Source organism: Carassius auratus, chromosome 3, assembly GCF_003368295.1.
Source record: "Carassius auratus strain Wakin chromosome 3, ASM336829v1, whole genome shotgun sequence".
NCBI lineage: Eukaryota > Metazoa > Chordata > Actinopteri > Cypriniformes > Cyprinidae > Carassius > Carassius auratus.
The window spans coordinates 10,615,827-10,636,748 of NC_039245.1; the positions used below are offsets into that span (position 1 = coordinate 10,615,827).

General features: G+C 37.9%; 1 protein-coding gene across 1 annotated transcript; it reads right to left on the minus strand.

Annotated features, from left to right (window-relative positions):
• Positions 1 to 698: 698 nt before the first annotated feature.
• Positions 699 to 20,469, minus strand: xpnpep3 (X-prolyl aminopeptidase 3, mitochondrial). The gene is made up of 10 exons (XM_026208963.1): positions 20,179 to 20,469; positions 19,398 to 19,520; positions 8,662 to 9,075; positions 8,394 to 8,578; positions 8,120 to 8,182; positions 5,927 to 6,040; positions 4,888 to 4,973; positions 4,607 to 4,790; positions 2,798 to 2,918; positions 699 to 1,535 (listed from the first exon to the last, which is right to left on the minus strand). The coding sequence occupies exons 1-10, from the start codon at positions 20,258 to 20,260 to the stop codon at positions 1,363 to 1,365; spliced, it is 1,545 nt and encodes a 514-aa protein (XP_026064748.1). The 5' UTR covers positions 20,261 to 20,469; the 3' UTR covers positions 699 to 1,362.
• Positions 20,470 to 20,922: the final 453 nt, after the last annotated feature.

Here is a 20,922-nt window from a genome sequence, read left to right on the forward strand (position 1 = left end):
GGACGTCATATGCACATTAAGAGTCTGCTCAGCTCAAGACCGTAGCTAGACGGGCAACAGTGTAACCGGAGCTAGGAGATTGTGTCCCAAAACGAAGGGATCTGGCTATGTAGCAGCATAAACATGTTCAGAGTCAATTCGGCTAAAAAAAAAGTTGCTTTCCAAGACAGCATTTTTGGTCCAACTGGATTTTAGTAGTTACTAAATTTAGTAACTTAGGCTTGCTTTTTTGGACACCTTAAGTGTGTTATAGTATAATAATATGTTGAATTAGCTTTTATATACATTTTGTTTTTATTAGATTTGATACTTAAAAATAAAAAACAGCAGCCTCTACACACAAATTCTGATGTCCTTTTTTTCCTCCATTTCCAACCTTACTGAGGTTTTAGAGTGCTATTTTAGTGTCTATATGTATTGTGAAAATGCTATTCAATTGTAGTTTTAGACTTAATTGAGCATAAATGTAATCACTTTCAAAAAAATTCTAATTAAATTTGATTCATTTATTTAGACTTCTAGTAGTAAACCATTTTAATTTATTTTAGTATATGTTAGCATGACTTATTTACTACATCAGATAATGTGTGTTTTGGAGTGATTAAAAGTTAAAATATGTATTGAAAAAATGATTGAATCTGTTCAGATGACTAATTACGTGGTTTAGAAATGCATTGCTCGTACAAAATGCAGCAACATGATCAAGAATTAGACATTTATTTTGACAACAGTAAAAAAACACATTCATGACAATAAAAACCTTAGCAGACAAACACGAACAGAGCCTCTCGCAGTGAAACAGATAAATTATCTCCCAAACACAAACTGTTAAACATTGCTAAATCGTATAGTAACCGCTTTGTTTCTCACTCTGAAATCTCCTATAAACCCTCATCCTAGATCTTACACACTCGACAAAAAGCTGTCACTGGCGTGGTACCTGTTCAAAAGATAAAAAAATATGTATGCATGTATACATTTAGGTCCAGATATGTACATTTTAGGTACTAACATGTACCTTTAAAGTACTTTTATGTACCGGTACCTTTGGGGGTAAATATGGTACAAATGTATATTTTGAAAGGGTACCACCCTAGTGACCGTTCTGTAACCTTTTCTCTGAGAGTGTAGTTGTGCATGTCAAATACAAAACACGACCCAACTGGCTATCAGGGAGACGTTGCACGCTGTCCCAACACGTCCAGCTCTTAATCCTCCAGATTTAATACATAACTGGAGCAAGTTCTGTGAGATCCAGACCTCCTGAGTCGACTATTACAGAAATCCCTCCCAGCGGAGGTGTTAAAAGATAGGAAAAACAGTCTCATTCTAGAAGGACTTGCTATGTTTTCCTCTATTCTTTCAGTCCTCTCCATGCGCGCATGCACTCTCCACCTCAGCGATGGTTTTTGGGGTTTCTGCAGATAGGACGAGGGGTCCCCCGTGTTCTCGGATCACCACGTCATCCTCAATTCGCACCCCAAGACCCCGAAATCGCTCTGGACATGAGCTATCGTCCTCGCTGATGTACAGTCCTGGGTGAAAGGAGCAAGAAATGAGAGTTGAGAGATGATGTTCGGTTTAGTTTTTTGCAGTACAGCTTAAAAGGCTGAGAAGTTGAATGTTACTTTGACCAGTATGCTAAAGTCCAGTGGTAACTACAGTGCATTTAAGATACAGGCCTGCGGTTTGTTAGTATTATTACTCTAATTTTAATAACATGGTGCTGTATGAATGTTCCCAACAAGTGCATTTTTCAAAACGTCTCTATTGAGACTCAAAGTGCAAAACAAGACTACTTCGCTCTGATTGTAAGCCAAACAAATCTGTCTACACCTCAAGTGCCGGTGCAGTGTGTCCCAACATGCAATCAGATGATTGACGTCTCCTTACGATTTTAGTTCAGCTAGTCCAGCCAATGTATTTTTTCTGACTGACTAAATTGGCATTTATCTTTGCATTTTTGTTTTTAATTTAAGTATTAGTAATTTGATGTGCTTTTGTCATTTTTATACGTTTTCTACTAGTTTAACTGGTCTAAGCCCAGTCACGATTTTTTTCTGACTGAAGTAAAAAAAAAATATAAAAAATGTTTTTTTTCTGTTTAGTTCACTACTTATCTATTTATCTAATATTTGTTTTATTTTAATTAATAAAAAAAACTTTAACAGTTTCAGATAAGAATAACAATGCAAGAGAGAATGTCTTTCTATTTTTATTTTTAAAATGATTATTTATATTTATTTGTGATGACAAGGCATAATTTTCAGCAGCCATTATACAGTAAACAAACAGTTACCTCGACCTTGTTCTTAAGAAATCTTTCTAATGTTTAAATTTGCTACTCGAGAAACCTTCCTCATTATTGAGTGGAAAATGATTGTGCTGCTCAATGAACTGTGGAAATTACAAAACAGCTGCTGGAGCATTGAGTACACCTGCATATCTTGCAAGTCACCATATTTTCAAGCCCAACATTTTGGGCCCAACAAACAATCTGTTGTTGTTTTGGGGGAATGAAGGTTACTCAATGCAAGGAAAAAGCCACATCCGATACCAGAAAATAAAACGAAAATAATAGAATGGACAAATAGTAAATGGTAAATTATTATTGTGGATGGATACATTTAAGTTTTAGGTGCTGAAGTCCATGAGAAGCAACCTACAACTCAATCACTAAAGCATGGGATGGAACTTCAAGCAAATATTTTGATAGCTAGAATGCATTCTTTGATTAACTAAAAGTTTAAAAGAAGACATGAAACACTAATTGTTTTGGAATACAATTGATATTCACCTGGCTCTATTGTGATCACCATGCCAGGTTGCAGCGGTTGTGAACGGGACAGCTCAGGAGTGTCATGAACATCCATGCCCAGGTAGTGACCCACATGATGGGGGCACAACTGCCGAGCAGCCTGGGCGGAGGGAAAAAAAAAGGGACAGGCAGACATCCATTGAGAAAAAACAACTGTAATGTGATTATAATGCATGTTACAGCGAGAGAAACAGTTGAGAAGCTGCATGTGAGGAACATGAAAACAGATTTTAACTGAAGTCAGTGCACATGTACATCTCCACAGCCACAGCAGGCTTAACTGACCAATATGTCGGTTTGTTTGCCTCATAAACTCGCTGCATTGAAAGTGAAATGGTGCTTTTAGGGCAGTGTGGTGCTTTACAGACGCTATAAGTGGGTCAGATCTTTGGCCATTTAAATTGGGCAGAAAGTCTTATAGTCATTTCCTAACCACAGAGCTTTAGAGAGGTTCAATTAAATAAATGAAGAATGCTTCAAATTCTTGGTGTTTCATCACTGTGAAGCAGAATTTCGATTGGTGTGACATGCCAGTGATACATTTTACAATATATTCATGCTTGGAGAATTGCAATCGATTACAAACAAAGAAGCAAAAATCAGTTGCATTTGGCATTAATGATGTAAAAGCTGGAACAATGCAATGGCTTTCTGTACATTTGTGGATCGCTGCATGAATTTGTGGATTTTCAACCATTTCTAGCATCAAGACGTTAAAAACGAATAAATGTGTAGACTCCACCCACTGTCTATCAAGCCAATCTCATAACCACATTTCGCCGACCAATCGTAGTACATTTCTCGCTATGGCCAATCACGCTTTGCTTTACAATCAGGGCAGTCTTGCCCTGAAATAACTTCTTTCTTCTGCATTGGCTCAAATAGAGAATATAAGGGCCATCAAAATTGGTACAGTAAAAGATGTTTAAAATTTGATTTCATTAAACCATTAGATTATGTGTATCGATCCACAAGCCACAGTGTTATATCTTAACAATGCTATACTGGATATACTGGAAGAGTCATGTTATTCAAGATGGAAAGAAAACATCAAGAACTGACTAATAAATAACTGGATTCAACCTCATGAAAAACATTAAGTTTGAGTAATTGGTTATATTGTAGTCAAACAACAGCCAACACAGTCTCAGCTTCAGACGTCACGCCCACAAACTGTTGGCTAAACGTCTGATGCATATGCGACACAGAAGTAGAAACACTTCTGGTGTGTCGAAGTCATCATCGGATTGGTTGAATTAAACAGGATTTCCACGAGACATGTGTCGCGTTCTTTAACATTCTGCCTGGGAACAAAGATGACGTGCCGCCAAACCCCTTCACGAAAGAAGAAAGCCTAGTGTTTACAATTGTGACAGCAAGTGATTAGCAGGATCAACATAACGCTGGTTTTTAAAAATAAATTAGTTTTATTCCTGTGATGCAAAGCTAAATTTTCAGCATCATTACTGCAGTCTTCAGCATCACATAATCATTCAGAAATGATTCTGATTTGCTCCTCAGGAAAATTGTATTATTATCAATATTGAAAACATTTGTGCGGTTATAAATGTCTACTTTATAAAGACTCTCATTTTTGATCAATAAAAAGCATCCTTGCTAAATAAAAGTATATTTTTCCTTAAAAAAATGTAAAATAAAAAAATTCTTACTGACCTCAAACTTTTAAATGGTAATATATTTTTGATATATATTGGAGTAGATAACATCAGAAGTAAAAATTTTGGATTAACTATTCCCTTAAACAGCAAGCTTTTTAAACAGGAGTACCTTCAGTGCATCTGTATCACTAGTGCCTTGTGGGACGATCCCGAGCTCTTTGAGCTGCCGGGCCAACAGCGTCAGCATGGTGGAGTATATGTAGTCCAGACTGACGCCAGGACTGCACTGAGACAGACAGCCCAGCTGCACCTCCAACACGGCCTCATACAGCTCTCTCTGAGCAGGACTGAACCTGGAGACGGCACACGGAGCTCACTGATCACTTACTAATAGCACCAAATTAAAGCTACATTATGAAACAATGAGAGTTCTGTTGAAAACAGACTTACTTTCCATTCACCGGCCAAGTGCGTGTGATGTCGCTCACATAACCGAAATATTCACACCCACCATCTAACAAGACCATTTCTCCATCCTGAGAAAAAAAAAAAAAACACACACAATACTCAAACATTTGTCTAGATCACCCAGTCCTATGACATTGTGTATACTGTACATTTGACTAAATGTGCACAAAATAGTGATGCACCAAAATACATTTTTTACCAAAACACTAAAACCGATATTAATACCGATATATAATACTAAGGTAATTTTTTATTTATTTATTTAATAAAATCAACACTCAAATTAATACTGAGGGACACAAGTCAGTGTTTTGTTTAACTCTAATTTCTTTGTCAAAGTATAAACATTTAAATGGTGGCTTTAATTAAAAAAAAAAAAAGAATTTTAAATAACAGTCAAAAGGTTAAGAAAAAATATTATAAATATGTAAAACAGTGCATATATTTAGCAAAATGCTCCTCTCCAGAGTTTCTAACAATTTTATGGTCACTGAATGGCTCCTGAGGTAATCATTGTTTACAAGCTGGTTTATTATGAAACACTGATTAAGTGATTACATGAGGCATGACACATTTCAGCCAGCTTTACTGCTCCTTCAACATACCTTCTGATGTTCATTCATGTTAATTTGATGTTATAACTAGTGGTAAAGGGAGAGAGAAGATCAGTTGCGACTAAAGCGATCTGTAACACCACTTTAATGAGCACTAAGAGAGCTAAAATGGACAGTAAAAACAGGCCACTGGAGAACGCTAATTAAATGTCACCATTTCAATCAATGATTTTGGCCCTCCAGAACTATTTGTGCCAAAATGATTGAAAATCACTGAAAAATCTGCTTAAAATTTCTGGGTGCTAAATTTTAACCCTAACCCTAAGTTTACGTATTCATTGAATACAGAATTATAAAAAGAGAAATGTCAAGTTTCCTACTTGTATATCTCATGAATCTTTTCTAGACTCCCACTTTTAGAAAAAGAAAACACCCCAGCAGTGAATATGAGTGCGTTTGTACTTTACCTTCACTATTTGATTATTATTGATGTAATGAAGTGTGTTGGCTCGGTTTCCACCAGCAACCACGGGTGGATATGCAAGGAAGTTCGCACCATGGGCACGGCATTCAAAATCAAACTGTACGGAAGAGCAAAAAGGGAAACAAGAGCCTGCTGACGTCACTTTGATTCTGTGCTACATTTTCAGTTCTCAGACGGCGCATTACCTTTGCATTGGCCAAAAGCCAAACAATGACAACTTTATGTAGTAATTCTACCCAAAAATTTCAGAGCTACAACAAAAAAAAAAAAAAAAAACCTTCTGAAAGGCTTTCTGCTACAAAGGAATATACAGGCGTTTCCTACACTGTTGCCAATTTTAGGTCTGTGGGCTTCTAGAACCTCTTAAAACAATTAATTTGTCCCCTAACATTTTTTTTAAGTATGTTTGCCACCACATCCCAAATGATATATTGTGTTTAATGGTATACTTCATTGGACAATCATTTTATTAAAATAAAATGGCAGATTTCTTCTGTCCAGCATCTTATGTATCCTAAATACACACAATAAAATTATATTTTCACATTTTTTAACAAAGTCACAGCCAGTTAGATGGTAGCATTTTTAGAGTTTGCATACTTCATCATTTTTCAAAGGTTTGGGGTCAGTAAAAAGAAGTAAATTACAAGCACAACAGAACAAATAAATATGAAACAGACTTAATTTATTCAGCTAGAGTAGGCTAGGTTTATTTACCATGTAGTAAGAAATATTACAGAAATTGAATAAAGTATATAAATAAAACACTGCATAGTCTTCACTGTATCAATCAAACATGATTAACATTAAGATAGCAGCAGGTAATTAAGGCTACTGTCCCTTTAAGACCGACTGCATGGATCCAATACACTGAAACATCTGGTTTTCACCCCACTGTTTAGTACATTTATATAACACATAACCTACTGTGTTTCCTTGAATACTCCACAGCAAGCATTATGATATAACTTTGCATATTTGACCATTGTAGCACAATAAAACAAGAAAGAGATCCGTTTCTGCCATTGCATGCTGTCGAGGGGCTTTCTCAATGTGTGTCAGTCAGCAGGAGTAATTTTTCACTGCTTATTGCACTTAATAACTACAAAGTGCGTCACACTATTTATTTTTTCATTCATGCATCACTCAAAAGGTGTATGATGTTTAAGCCGTACTATATACCATCATACCGCCCAGCACTACTCTCAAAAATATTGCAAAAAAGGCAGAAAAACTAAATTATTTCAAAGGTCATGGTATATCTGTTAATATTCCAGAAGTGTGCTCTAAATCAGTGGGTCTCCTCTGAGGTGGGCAGCGCTGGGGGGCTCAGTGGTCCTCCAGGAGGACACAAAATACCTTTAAAGTACATTCAACTCACTCATTTTCTCACTGCGATTTATATTTTTTCTTTCTCTTTGAAGTGTTACAAGCTCTTGGTGAATAAAGAAGATCTGTAAAGTTGCAACGTTTTAAATCCAAAGAGTTATTCTTTATCAAAGTTAAGAGTCAACCACACCCTCCTAAAACGGGTGGTTCTAACACGCCCCCACATCTCTACGACACTATGTGGGAAGTTTTGTATAACACCGCCCAAATGTTCATGCAAAGAATGAAGGTGTAACTTTTATTCTCTCTGTTGCCACCCTGCCATGTTGTGGAGACGCTGTGTGTTTTGTTGTAAAAGGGAAACTACTTCTTGTTGTTCTTTTCTTCTTGTTTCTATAAAGTGAAGCAATTCTGGCGCCATCTGTAAATATGTTTACATATTTAAAGAATTTGCCACTGATGATTCAAACCTGAGTTTTGAGCTTCCCAGCTCGCTTTTCAGAACAATGAGCTTTGTAAAAATTGATTGCTCTGAAAGGACGGGGCATAGAGGAGAAAAAATAATGTACAGTATGTGGAAGATAATGTGTTTTTTTTCCCCCCACACAATCAGAGTGTTTTCAATTGTATTTTGATAGTGATGCTGAATGGATCCATATAGTGGTTTATACTGTATGCAGTACTTTGCCATCTCCCTGTTTTTTTTTTTTTTTTTGTTATGGCAGGTTGATTTATACAAATATACACATACACAAACACACATTAGGGTGCAGGTTGCAAAACACAAAATCTTCTGTTTAAACGGACTGTTTATGTGTGTTTGCATGACTTTAGTCCCTCTGCTCACCTTTGCATAGAGAACTGCCTCATCAATATCTCCTCTTGACATGGCCATCGTCTTCTTAAATGCCTGAAGATAAACACACGGCTCAATTTAATGCATGTTTGACTTGCATCAAGTCCCTGATATCTGAAATGATCCATTCACTCAGACTTTACACGGACCTCTTCCTTTCCTTAACCTAGCGAAGTCACCCGAGATGACCCAAACCTTCCTTTAAAGTAATCTTCCACAACATACAGCGCTGTTATTATTATTATTATTATATGAGATTCATTGCCTGGGCAGTGATCCGTCCTGCCTCCTTCATCAGAGCGACCTCTGCTGGGCTCTTAATGGCTCTGAGGGAATGAGTGAGGGGTCGGAGAGACTTCGTCAGCGGTCCTCCTTCCAATAGGGGGCACACATGAGTCTGGTGTAGCCGTGGATGGCAAGGCTGAGAGCTATCATACCATATAGTTCCCCCTAAGAGAATAAAAAGTTAAGATACTGCTGCAAATTTAAACCTTGAATACACATTAATGTAAATGCATGTTCGTTTTTTTTACCCTTCAAGGCTTTTAGCACTACACCGAGCTCCTCTGTGCTGTGAACCCGTTCTAGACCCGTTAAAGCAGCTGCCCCATCCTTCCCTGAGCGGGGGCCGTCCCAGAGCTCTCGTGCCGGGTCTCGCCGTGGGACGAATAACACGGCCTGGTCCGGCTTACCCGATCCATACATCACCAGTGCGCTGTCCGGCTCCATAATTCCTGTCAGGTACAGGAAGTCCTGGTTCTGGTGGAACGGGTAAGGGATGTCATTGGACATGTAGCGAATGGGATGCGATAGGACGATGACAATGTGGGAGGAGTTTGAAGAGGCTCCAGAACCTGTTAGCCGCTCTGCCTGCATCTCGATCAGAGACGCCAAGCGCTGCCGGCGAAACTCAAACTCTGTCTGGGTGAGACCTGGCGTCACCTCACCTGTGAGACCAAGACATCTCAAGATTATTAAACAGCCCAGAGCAACCCGTTTTATTTGACATAATGTGACGCACACTAAAGTTCAAATGTTTGCAATCAGTCATTCGTTTATAGAATGTATTACTTTTATTCAGTAGGAATACATTAAATTTCTCAAAGGTTACAGTAAAGACATTTATAATGCTTTGAAAGATTTTAATAATAAGATAATGAAAGATAATGTTTCTTGAGCAGCAAATCATCATATCATAATGATTTCTGAAGGATCACGTGACTCTGAAGACTGGAGGAATGACGCTGAAAATACAGCTTTGCATCACAGGAATAAATTTAATCTTCAAATATATTAAGACAGAATACAGTTATTTAAAATTGTAATAATATTTCACAATTTTACCGTATTTTTTACCAAATAAATGTAGCCTTGATGAGCATAAGAGACTTCAAAATCAAATTACTGACACAAAACATTTGAATTGGAGTATATTTGAGAACGAAACAAAATATTCCATAACCAAATAAAAAAAAGGGATTATATTTCATTCACTGGGAATTAAATAGGGACTGTAAATAGAAGGCATTCCATTATAATTTTATTACTGGTCAGTAATCTGCTTAAAATGACTGGTGTTAATTAATAGGCTAGTGACAAATGGTCAAAAAGTGCTTTAGTTTTCGAGATACCCCTACCGGAGGTAGAACTAAACCCAACAATGTTTTTCTTCATCTCTAAGGTCTCCCATATATGAAATGGATTCTTGGCTAAAAATATTTTACTGCTAAGATTGTTAAATTAACAGATATTGTTATACACCACAAAACCAATAAAGGACTAAAATATAGCCTGTCCGTATGGGAGTTAAGGCATATAAACTAATGCAGATCAATCACACAAGCTCTGAGAGCTTTGAAACTTGACATGTTTGTAGTCAGGAAGTTGATTTAACTACTAGAAAAGACTGGATGTGAATATCTTGATGTATGGAATAAAAAGAGACATGTAAACACATATCTAAAATAAGCGGACATGCACAAATTTAATATCTATGCAGAATGTTTTCATTTACTTTGTGCTTGCTTTGCCTGGCATTATCATAGAAACACATATGATGGCTTGTTGGTGGGGTGGGGTTGTGCTGAATCCAGCAATACCAAATATGTAAATATATGATAAAAGAGAAGTGTTCTGTCACTCAATGTATGATGTGTCCAAAATGAATGAAAATGGAACACTGACATAATTGAGTCCAAACCCATTCATTATCAGTGGTGAGAAGAATGTTGAGAAATTAAAATATAAGAGACATCAAAAAAAATTTAATATGGCACCTTGTACTATATGGAAACAAAGATTGAAATCGAAAGATAACACCTTACCATAGCACAAACAGGAGACCAGGAGTTTTAACTTAATGAACTTTTTAATAAAACTATAACTTAACTTCACACAATACAACTTAAATTATTAATATGTAAATATATAATAAAAGAGAAGTGTTCTGTCACTCAATGTATGAGGTGTCCAAAATGAAAGAACGCTGGACAAAATAGCCTCAAGTCCAAATCACATTATCAGTGGTGAGAAGAATGTTGACAAATTCATGGTTACTGCAAAGTAACTTACATTAGGTAAGTGCTGATCTATATTTATGATACATTTAATAATGATACATTTCATAAGGCACAGTATACTATACAATTCATATGAACCACAGATCCAATTGAATCAGGTTAACATTGGAATGGAACACCTTTATTAAAATATCGTCGCTGTCGGGCGGAAACCTTGCATGTCCAAATTTTGTCTATTTCATATTTTTTCACAATTCAATGCTATTGGTTAAACCCCACGTGGTAAACAATCTAAAGTGTTGAAAATAGATTGAGAGCAAATCTCTTAACTCCATTGGGCACTTCAACTGTCTGAGAATCCTCGTAACTCCACCTCTTCTTCACTCCGCGGCAGGAGCTTCCACAGCATTTTGTGTCCTCAGGATTTAAAGTCGCAACGATTGAGAAATTCTCATCGAGCAACACATAAAGCAAGCCTTAACTCTGATTTTATCTATTTTAAACTATGATATCAGTTATTGATGTATTTTAAATGTCTACTTATTACTAGGCAAGGCAAGGCAAGTTTATTTATATAGCACATTTCATACACAATGGTAATTCAAAGTGCTTTACATAAAATAAAGTAAAATAATCATGAAGAAAAATAATAAAAATAAAGACAAGCAATTTTAAAACTTTTAAAATTATGAAAAAAAAATACTTAACTAAAATGAATTTAAAAACAGTTAGAAAATGATTTTACATAAAAAAAGTGAAAATATAGTGCAATCAGTTCAGACATTGCACAGTGCTCATTTAATAAATGCACAGCTAAACAGATGAGTTTGGAGTCTAGATTTAAATGTGACTAGTGCTTTAGCACATCTGATCTCTTCTGGAAGCTGATTCCAACTGTAGGCAGCATAGTAACTAAAGGAGGACTCCCCTTGTTTTGTGTGAACCCTTGGTATTTCTAACTGACTTGATCCTAGTGATCTGAGTGCTCTGTTAGGTTTATATTCAGTGAACATATCTGCAATATAATTCGGTCCTAGGTCATTTAGTGACTTATATACGAGTAAAAGTACTTTAAAACCAATCCTAAATGTAACTGGCAGCCAGTGTAAGGACCTGAGGACTGGTGTGATATGCTCAGATTTTCTGGTTCTAGTCAGAATCCTGGAAGCAGTGTTCTGGATGAGCTGCAGCTGTCTAATGGTCTTTTTGGGAAGGCCGGTGAGGAGCCCATTACAATAGTCCACCCTGCTGGTGATAAAGCATGAACAAGTTTCTCCATGTCTTGGCTGGAAACAAAACCTCTAATTCTTGCAATATTTTTGAGATGATAGTATGCTGATTTAGCTCCTGCTTTGACATGACTACTGAAACTCAGACCGGTCTCCAGAATCACACCAAGATTCCTGACATGATTTTTAGTTGTTTGACCCCTAGAGTCAAGGTATGCATTCACCTTGAACACTTCATGTTTGTTTCCAAATGCAATGACTTCAGTTTTTTCCTTGTTTAGCTGAAGAAAGCTCTGGCACATCCAACTATTAATTTTATCAATGCATTGGCAGAGGGAGTCAATAGGTGGATCTTTTGTGACGTCATTGTTTATGTTTGTCGCATTGCATCATGGGAATCGTGTGGCAGGAAACACCGCTAGATACCTGTAATTTGATTGTTTTGCACGTTTGGAGGAGGATTTAGAGAAGAGGATGGTTCACTCTTGCTGTGTGGTCGATTGTACGGTTAGATGGGGGCCTGATAAAAAGTTTTTTCGAAATCCCTCCGAAAAGGATAGCGAAAAATGAAAGAAATGGTTGCGTGCAATTAGGCGATTGAACCTGGACGTTCCGAAGAAAGCCTGCAGCTTCTGAACGAGTTTGTGAGGAACATTTTGTTCATGGTAAGTCTTAGTGACTATGTATTTATAGAAGATTGAATAAAAATAAATAAAACTGAGTCAAATCAACCGAGTCATATGTTTTCGCTTTCTGATTCAGGTGTCCCAAACCGCAATCCACAGCACCCAGACTATGTTCCTCACATCATTCTGTAGCTGTGCTTTGCTGCAAGCCTCACTAGTACATGCAGCATTTGTAAGTCCTATCCTGACAGCTGCTTCTACTTTAAACATTAAAGCTGCTACACGAATGCATGTTTCTCCAAGACTGGATTTGAAAGAAGGAGAAATGTGTAAGCTGTGATATACAATTTTTCACCATTAGTACAGACGCCATTGAAAGTCTCACACTGAAAACAATTGAATTGGTACAACAGTCACTACATTTTCAGTAAGTAAATAAGGAAATAAGAACACTGATCAATGAAGACTTACCCGGATTTGCAGTCGCAGTGAGCACTGATTATTTCGCCGTTCTCTTTGGCGTTCACCCACGGGAGATGCGAATCATGCTGTGACTCTGCTTGGCCAGGTCTAACCTCTGCTTTTAGCACAATCACTGCTTTCTGCTTGGCAGAAAAGACTGGCCCAACTTTTCGAGAAACAAAACAATCATAGGCCTTCAGACTTTTGAAAGCCTTTAATCTTTCATGAGTGAAGGGTCCAGGGGTTTCTATTAAATAAGAATAAATGTCTCCCCAGCAGATTCGTGGCCAAGACACGGGCGAGTCGGACCAACGTTTTTGTCATCCCAGATATCATATGGGCTTTGAATAGCTTCGATTTTGTCACCAATACAAATTTTGAGCTTCTCTCCAAACCTCCTCCGGTCTTCAGATGTTAAAGTGCTTATATATTGAGGATTTTGCCCGCTAAAGGCCCGTTCACACCAAGCACGATAACTATAAAGATATAGTTCTAAAAATCGTTCTCAATATTAAACAATAGCAGAGTCCACACCATAACTATAACGATAAAGAAACGATATCGTTGGAATCACTTTCAGAACGATTTTTCCCCCTGATGAACGATAAAACATTGCCAACCAATCAGAATCAATCCTGCTGTAATGAGCTGGAGAATTTAAAGCAGCAGACGTGCCGCGTCTGCTTAAAATACACAGACAATATTGTTCGCTGGTGTGGACGCTAATATCGTTATCTTTATAGTTATCTTTATAGTTATCGTGCTTGGTGTGAACGGGCCTTAACTCACTTGAAAGTGCTCGTTGCGTCTTTACAGCCCGCCATACTGTTTGTTTTGTTGCCACACAACCACTTGCGTATGCGTACAAAGATGTCATCAAAGATCCTCCTATTGGGCTGTAGTAATTTGGAGATATGGCTAGGTAAATCTGGGTATCATCAGCATAGCTGTGATAGGCAATTTGGTTCTTTCTCATTATTTGACTTAGTGGAAGCATATACAGGCTAAACAAGAGCGGTGCAAGAATTGACCCTTGTGGCACTCCACATGTCATGGACGTCCACTTAGACTTATGCTCTAATAGACTCACATAATAGCCTCTCCCTTCTAAGTATGACCTGAACCATTTGAGTACCATCCCAGAAAGCCCAACCCAGTTTTCCAGTATCTGTAGAAGTATGTTATGATCGATAGTACTAGGGTTATTATTACTAGGCTTATTATACATGTGCATTGAAGTTTTAAAATGTATCTAATTTCTAATTCTACTTGTATTGAATTAAATGTTTTGGATACCAGCATTAAATTACTGTTTTTATTATTATTTTACTGACTCAAAGTTGGCACTGTGCATGTAAAATGCCCCAAGTAGGCTAACAGGTTTTATTTATGGGAGAAAAAAGGTCTGTCTACTGGCGCCAAGTAAGCCTATCTTTGCATAACTCTTTTTCATTTCTTACAATAACGAATGAAAATCGTTAGGTTAGATACATTTGAGTAGGCTTGTTTTGTTAAATATCCATAGCTGTTATGCTTCGGTAATGCTCCACACAGCTCACGCTGAAAAGCGACGCAGTGCCTTACTCGGAGACTGGCCCATTCTCTCTTGCATGGTTGCTTCGCTAGCATCATCGGATGCCTATCAGAATCCGGGAGTTAAGACCGCAGTTTGAGCCAGTGGCTTGAATTGATATGGCTCAGGCCCTGGCCCTGTGTCCTCAGACACCTCGACATCCTCCACTAAAGGTGACGGTGGGGGAGAAAAGTCCTCTACTTCAAATGAACGCTCTGTTGCAAAACTACTTGCGTCTCTAGAGTCACTCTCCATTTTAGCGACTCTAACAGCAGCTGTCAATTAAACTGTCACTGAGGGACTCAGGTTCACGCCCCACCGGCTCAGCCCTGCCCTTGGTTTGTCGCCTCTATCTCCGCTGTGCCCTGCCCACTTTTCAGCATTTTTCAAATATTGCCAGTGGGTGGAGTCAGGCTCTGACCAGGGGTTTAGTTACCCCTTAAAGCCTTATCTTTTGTCAAAAGGCTCGACACGACCGCAGACTTTGATGAACACTGCTGACAGCAGCGACGTCTGTGTCTGTATCATTCTTATCAATGAGTGCATAACCTCGTATCTCCCCGCTCCCAAGTCATAAAAATCTCGTATCTCAGATTAAACATGATTTTGTCCCACCCTCTTTGTTTTTTGATGATGGAAGCATAAAGAAGACAACAGCAGCTGCCAAGTGTAAAAGAACCATCAGCATATATCATTGATGGCATGGATCTTCTTCAAAGTCTCAATGATTCAGCCTTTCAAACGTACAATGACCTGGGTGAGTGTGTCTGGAAAAAGATTGCAACAGGAAGGTAACAGCTGTGTCGTTATAGTTTTTGATAGATATGACCACCAACACTCAATCAAAGATCTTGAAAGACAAAGAAGAGGCACCAAGATGGGCATCCTAGCACCAACCTGGATGAGCTGAGGTGTCAGCAGCAAATCTACCCCCAACAGAAGATGGCTTCCAGCAGCATGTGCTGAGAGCCGTGTACCAAACAGCAGTGTGGCATCACAGCCACCTGGCCAAACCTCTTCTCTGGAACCCAGTTGGTAGAGGATGGAGGCTCAGAGAAGGTGGCTGCATTTAATCTGTGATGTTCCAGAAGGCACCAGCACCTAAAGGAGTTAGAGACCTCACCCACCTCTACTGTAAAGATGGAAACTGCACCGATGCCACCAAATGCCAGTGTCTTTCTGTGGGCTTGACCTGCACAGGGTTTTGCTCTTGCCCTGACTGTCCAAATATGACCCACTTTGTCACTGATGACAATGTGGATGAGTGGTGTGTTGCAGTTGTAACATCATGGGGGGTTGACCCCAAAATGTTTCAAGAAGGTCTGGCTGTAGGCTTGTACTTGCACTCTCAGACTTGCACACTCAGACATTTGCACTTCCGCTAGTGACATCACTTGCAGTGTTTATTTTTTATTTTGTTTATTTTTTTTATTACTTTTCGTTTGAATTTCCCAACATTTTATAAAGCCAGGTTGTGAAAACAAGAAAAAATAAACTAAATTACAATGTCACTTGCAATTGCTACTTGAACTCTTCGCTACCTGTGACATCACTTGCAATCAACACAAATTGTGCATGTTGCCAATGGAGACAAGACGCTGTGGTGGTGATTAAATTATTAAAACTAATTTAGTACTATAACGTACAGGGTCCGCAAGAAAAAGACAAGATCGGCAAATCCATGGCCAGAACACCAGAATATGAACATTTGCACAAAGTCTCTAGCTAAGCATAGAAAAAAAAACACTTAACATGGCTTAATATATTAAGATGCTATTAAAATGTCAAATTAAATGTACAGTTCATTAATATAAGTAATATGTATATAGTATTTTCCTCACATACCGCAAAATGTGGCATAATGGACATAGATGAGAAAGGCCAAACTCATGCTTCTCTACTTTATTAAAATACATAACTAATATGTACAGGCAAGCAGGTGAGCCCAGAATAAACGCAACACGCAAAGTTTCACATTAAGCATTTTTCCATATAGAATAAACTGTCTACAACTTGTTTATATCACTGTCTTTGTCCATTAACCTACATTATGTGTTTTATTTATATTAATGATTTTCTATAGGAGGAAAACGTTTAATGTACAATTTAACGCACTGCGTTCTGTACTCGTCTGCTTGCCTGTACGGAGTTGATCCTTTTAAAATCACTTAATGCATAATGCACGTTCATATTTGCTGGTCTGTATATACTTAGAGTCAACAACAAGACATATAGGCTAGCCTAGGCCTACTAAATTGTCTTTATCATCTTAGTCTGTTATTAGGCCACATTAAGCGTTATGTTGTATGGGAGGACAAAGTTTGCACATTGTGTTCATAGCCATCTGCTTGACTTGCAGTACATTGAATAATAACTATATATCGAATTTGACCTTTTAATTGAACTTAATGTGTCTGAATACATTATGCCATATTAAGTGTTAGTTTTTTTCTACAGGAGGAAAACGCTTAACGAAAGACTTTGTGCATTGCGTTCATATTCTGCTGTTCTGTGGCTAAGGTCTGTGCTTGTCTTTTTCTTGCAGGACCCTGTACGTTATAGTACTAAATTAGTTTTAATCGTTTAATCACAACCACAGCATCTTGTCTCCAGTGGCAACATGCACAATTTGTGTTGATTGCAAGTGATGTCACAGGTAGCGGAGAGTGCAAGTAGCGATTGCAATTGACATTGTAATTTAGTTTATTTTTTCTTGTTTTCGCCACATGGCAACTGTTATAAAATGTTGGGAAATTCAAACAAAAAGTTATCAATAAATAGAACAAAATGAAAAATAAAGACTGCAAGTGACGTCGCTAGCAGAAGCAGTGTCTGAGAGTGCAACATAGACAGTAAAAGAAATGGACACAGCAACCCCATTGGAACTCAATTGAGAAAAATGAAGCCCAGTTTTAGCGTTTTTTAACACTTCCGTTTCTGACGCACAGACTCAAACGAAGCTTGATGACGTCAGCAACCTGTCTGACAGATGTAAATCTTCTAATAGCTGTGCGTGCAAACTGCCATCGTTAATCTTGCAGAGACGGCGAGCTTGAGCGGGGAGTTCTTTGTCTTGAGTGAGCAGGAGTAAGTATTCTGATTAATTATTTTGTATAGTATTTTAAAATGTAACGCCAGTACGCCATATTAAGTTAATTGCCTGCGAGCTTCTCCTCCTGTCTGTACGGTAATGCGACAGAGAGTCGAGTGGTTATGACGCAATCGTTAGCCTATTTTTTACAAAAACTGTTTATACAGGGCCATAATGTAACATAGAAGGTAATGGAGCCCTTTATACATTGTCGTGTATCTTTAGAAATAAATAATGGACAAATGGAGTCTTTAAACGCCTCAGATGTAAAGTTATTCGCTGTCAAAGTGACGCCAAAATGAATGGGAGTCAATGGGAATGCTAACGCAAGTGAAGTTCTGCTAAAAGATGGCGACACGCAGCCGACTTCAACTTCCGGTCGACTTCCTTGCCCCCTGGAGTGCAAGTGCAAGCCTGCAGCCAGACCCTTCTCCAATGGTCACCAAAAGCAGTTCATGTTCCAAATGGTTGCTGCTAGAAAATAAACTAAACAGCCTGAGAAGACAGGGCTCATTTCCCCAAAGAGTGTTTGTTTCTTTAGTTAGATTGCCATTTGTTTTAAGACAGTAATTTAAGTTGTATTGTGTGAAGTTAAGTTATAGTTTTATTAAAAAGTTCATTAAGTTAGAAACTCCTGGTCTCCTGTTTGTGCTATGGTAAGGTGTTATCTTTCGATTTCAATCTTTGTTTCCATATAGTACAAGGTGCCATATTAAATATTTTTTGATGTCTCTTATATTTGAATTTCTCAACATTCTTCTCACCACTGATAATGAATGGGTTTGGACTCAATTATGTCAGTGTTCCATTTTCATTCATTTTGGACACATCATACATTGAGTGACAGAACACTTCTCTTTTATCATATATTTACATATTTGGTATTGCTGGATTCAGCACAACCCCACCTTTCCAACAAGCCATCATATTTGTTTCTATGATAATGCCAGGCAAAGCAAGCACAAAGTAAATGAAAACATTCTGCATAGATATTAAATTTGTGCATGTCCGCTTATTTTAGATATGTGTTTACATGTCTCTTTTTATTCCATACATCAAGATATTCACATCCAGTCTTTTCTAGTAGTTAAATCAACTTCCTGACTACAAACATGTCAAGTTTCAAAGCTCTCAGAGCTTGTGTGATTGATCTGCATTAGTTTATATGCCTTAACTCCCATACGGACAGGCTATATTTTAGTCCTTTATTGGTTTTGTGGTGTATAACAATATCTGTTAATTTAACAATCTTAGCAGTAAAATATTTTTAGCCAAGAATCCATTTCATATATGGGAGACCTTAGAGATGAAGAAAAACATTGTTGGGTTTAGTTCTACCTCCGGTAGGGGTATCTCGAAAATTCAGGGGCATTGTCACTAGCCTATAAGTGCAAGATTTGTAAAGGTTTTAAAATAAGGGCTAAATAGCTATTTTAAATTTATGCATTTAGCAGACGCTTTTAATCAAAGCGACTTACAGTGCATTCAGGCTATCAATTTTAGCCTATCATTTTACACTATAAACCAACAGTCTGCATGGCCTTAATAACATCAGATAAAAATGAAAGATGTTTCAGAGGTGAAGCAAGCTGTTACATCTTAGTTAAAGATAACTAACACATTTTTTGTCTTTGTAAAAATGTGTACAACCAATTGTTCACAGTAAAACCAAGAATATACATTGTGAAAGTCATAAAGGTCCGTTTTGATTTTATGACGACTTCAAATGAAAAGAATTGAAAAAGGAGACCAATCTAGCTCTCTCTCACCATATCCGATGAGGTGAGGGTGTGTGTATGGGCTTGGCTGACCCAGGTATCTCTGAGGAACTTTCTTGGTTTTCCATCCTCCTGTTTTCACAGACACATTCCTGCATGGACACCATACAGACCCTGCACAACAAAACAGAGCTACAGGAAACTGTACATGCAACTCATTTCACATTTCTAGAATCTGATGTACACTACTGTTCAAAAACTTGAGGTCATTTATTTGATCAAAAATACAGTAAAAACAGTTATCTCATAAAACACAAATTGTGAAATAATGGTTTTGCTATTTTAATATATTTTATGTAATTACATAGTCAAATTATGTAAAATGTTATTTAAATGTTAACTAGCAGGCTACTTGTTAACGTTAACTAAAAACAATATAACATTATAAGACAATAAACGGTATCAATTCTGATTTTGCACAAGTGTATCAACTGACTAATAAGCTAATGCGAGATCTTTTGTTGGGGTGCAAAGGTGCACTTAACACGTTATCTTTAAAATACACAGGCATGAGAGCAGAAGTTGCATCATAAACATGACGAGGTCAGGGAGGTGACTGGTAGTTTCCAATGCAAATGTATTCATCAGTGCCTAATCATAGAAATCATATTAATTCTGGTTGTGGATATGAAAAAAAAAAAAAAAGAATCAGTTTGTGCAATGCTTTTCATCACACACATCAGCAGCAGCGAGGTTCCTGCCATGTCCCCAATACTCAGCTATGAGTTAAATGATGAATATACATTGCACTGAACAAGCTAACATGCATTACCTGGACCCCAGTGAGGGCGAGTCGCGCGCTGGACGGCGGCTCTCAGTAAAGCGCTGCTGGAGCGCAACATTGTCGCAAACATGCGATATTTCTGATCAGCTGTTCTGATCCGCCGACTCTCAGCATGAGGTAGAAGAAGTTTGAACACACGTGTGCAATTAAAAATACATAAACCTGAATGATTTCGGACTGTTATCCTTCAGGTAACATACTGGAAGAATAATGAACACGTTAACCGTCACTCTTAACTTATACAACTGTGAGCATGATCGCGTGGAAGGTGACAGTGTCACTCGCGTGCAAGACCCTGAGCGGTGCTTCCTATTGGTGGCCTGAGAGCTGCTCCAGCGCTCTGATTGGACGGCTCTGTTATGACCGCTACAATCTGCGACTCTGGATGATGGAGGACCTTTTTTTCTTCCATCTTTTTATAGCTGCTGGCTCTTTGATCGTCCCCTGGTGGCTAACTGCAGTACAGCACAAAAACCTCCATGTAAACGAATGGGACTTGAGTCAAAAAAAAATAAAATAATTACACTTCCAATACAATTTTCCGAAAGATGGTTTTGGTCATTTAAGGAAGTTCTTATCACGCTGATATATGTTCAATTGTTCGTTTTTGTGCTAAGTTTGATTTTAGCTACTAATTTGATGGTATGTAAACGGGGCGATTGACACTTGTGATTGACAGCTTATCTGAGCTGAGTGTCCGAGCTTCGAGAGGAGATTGAAGATATAACTATT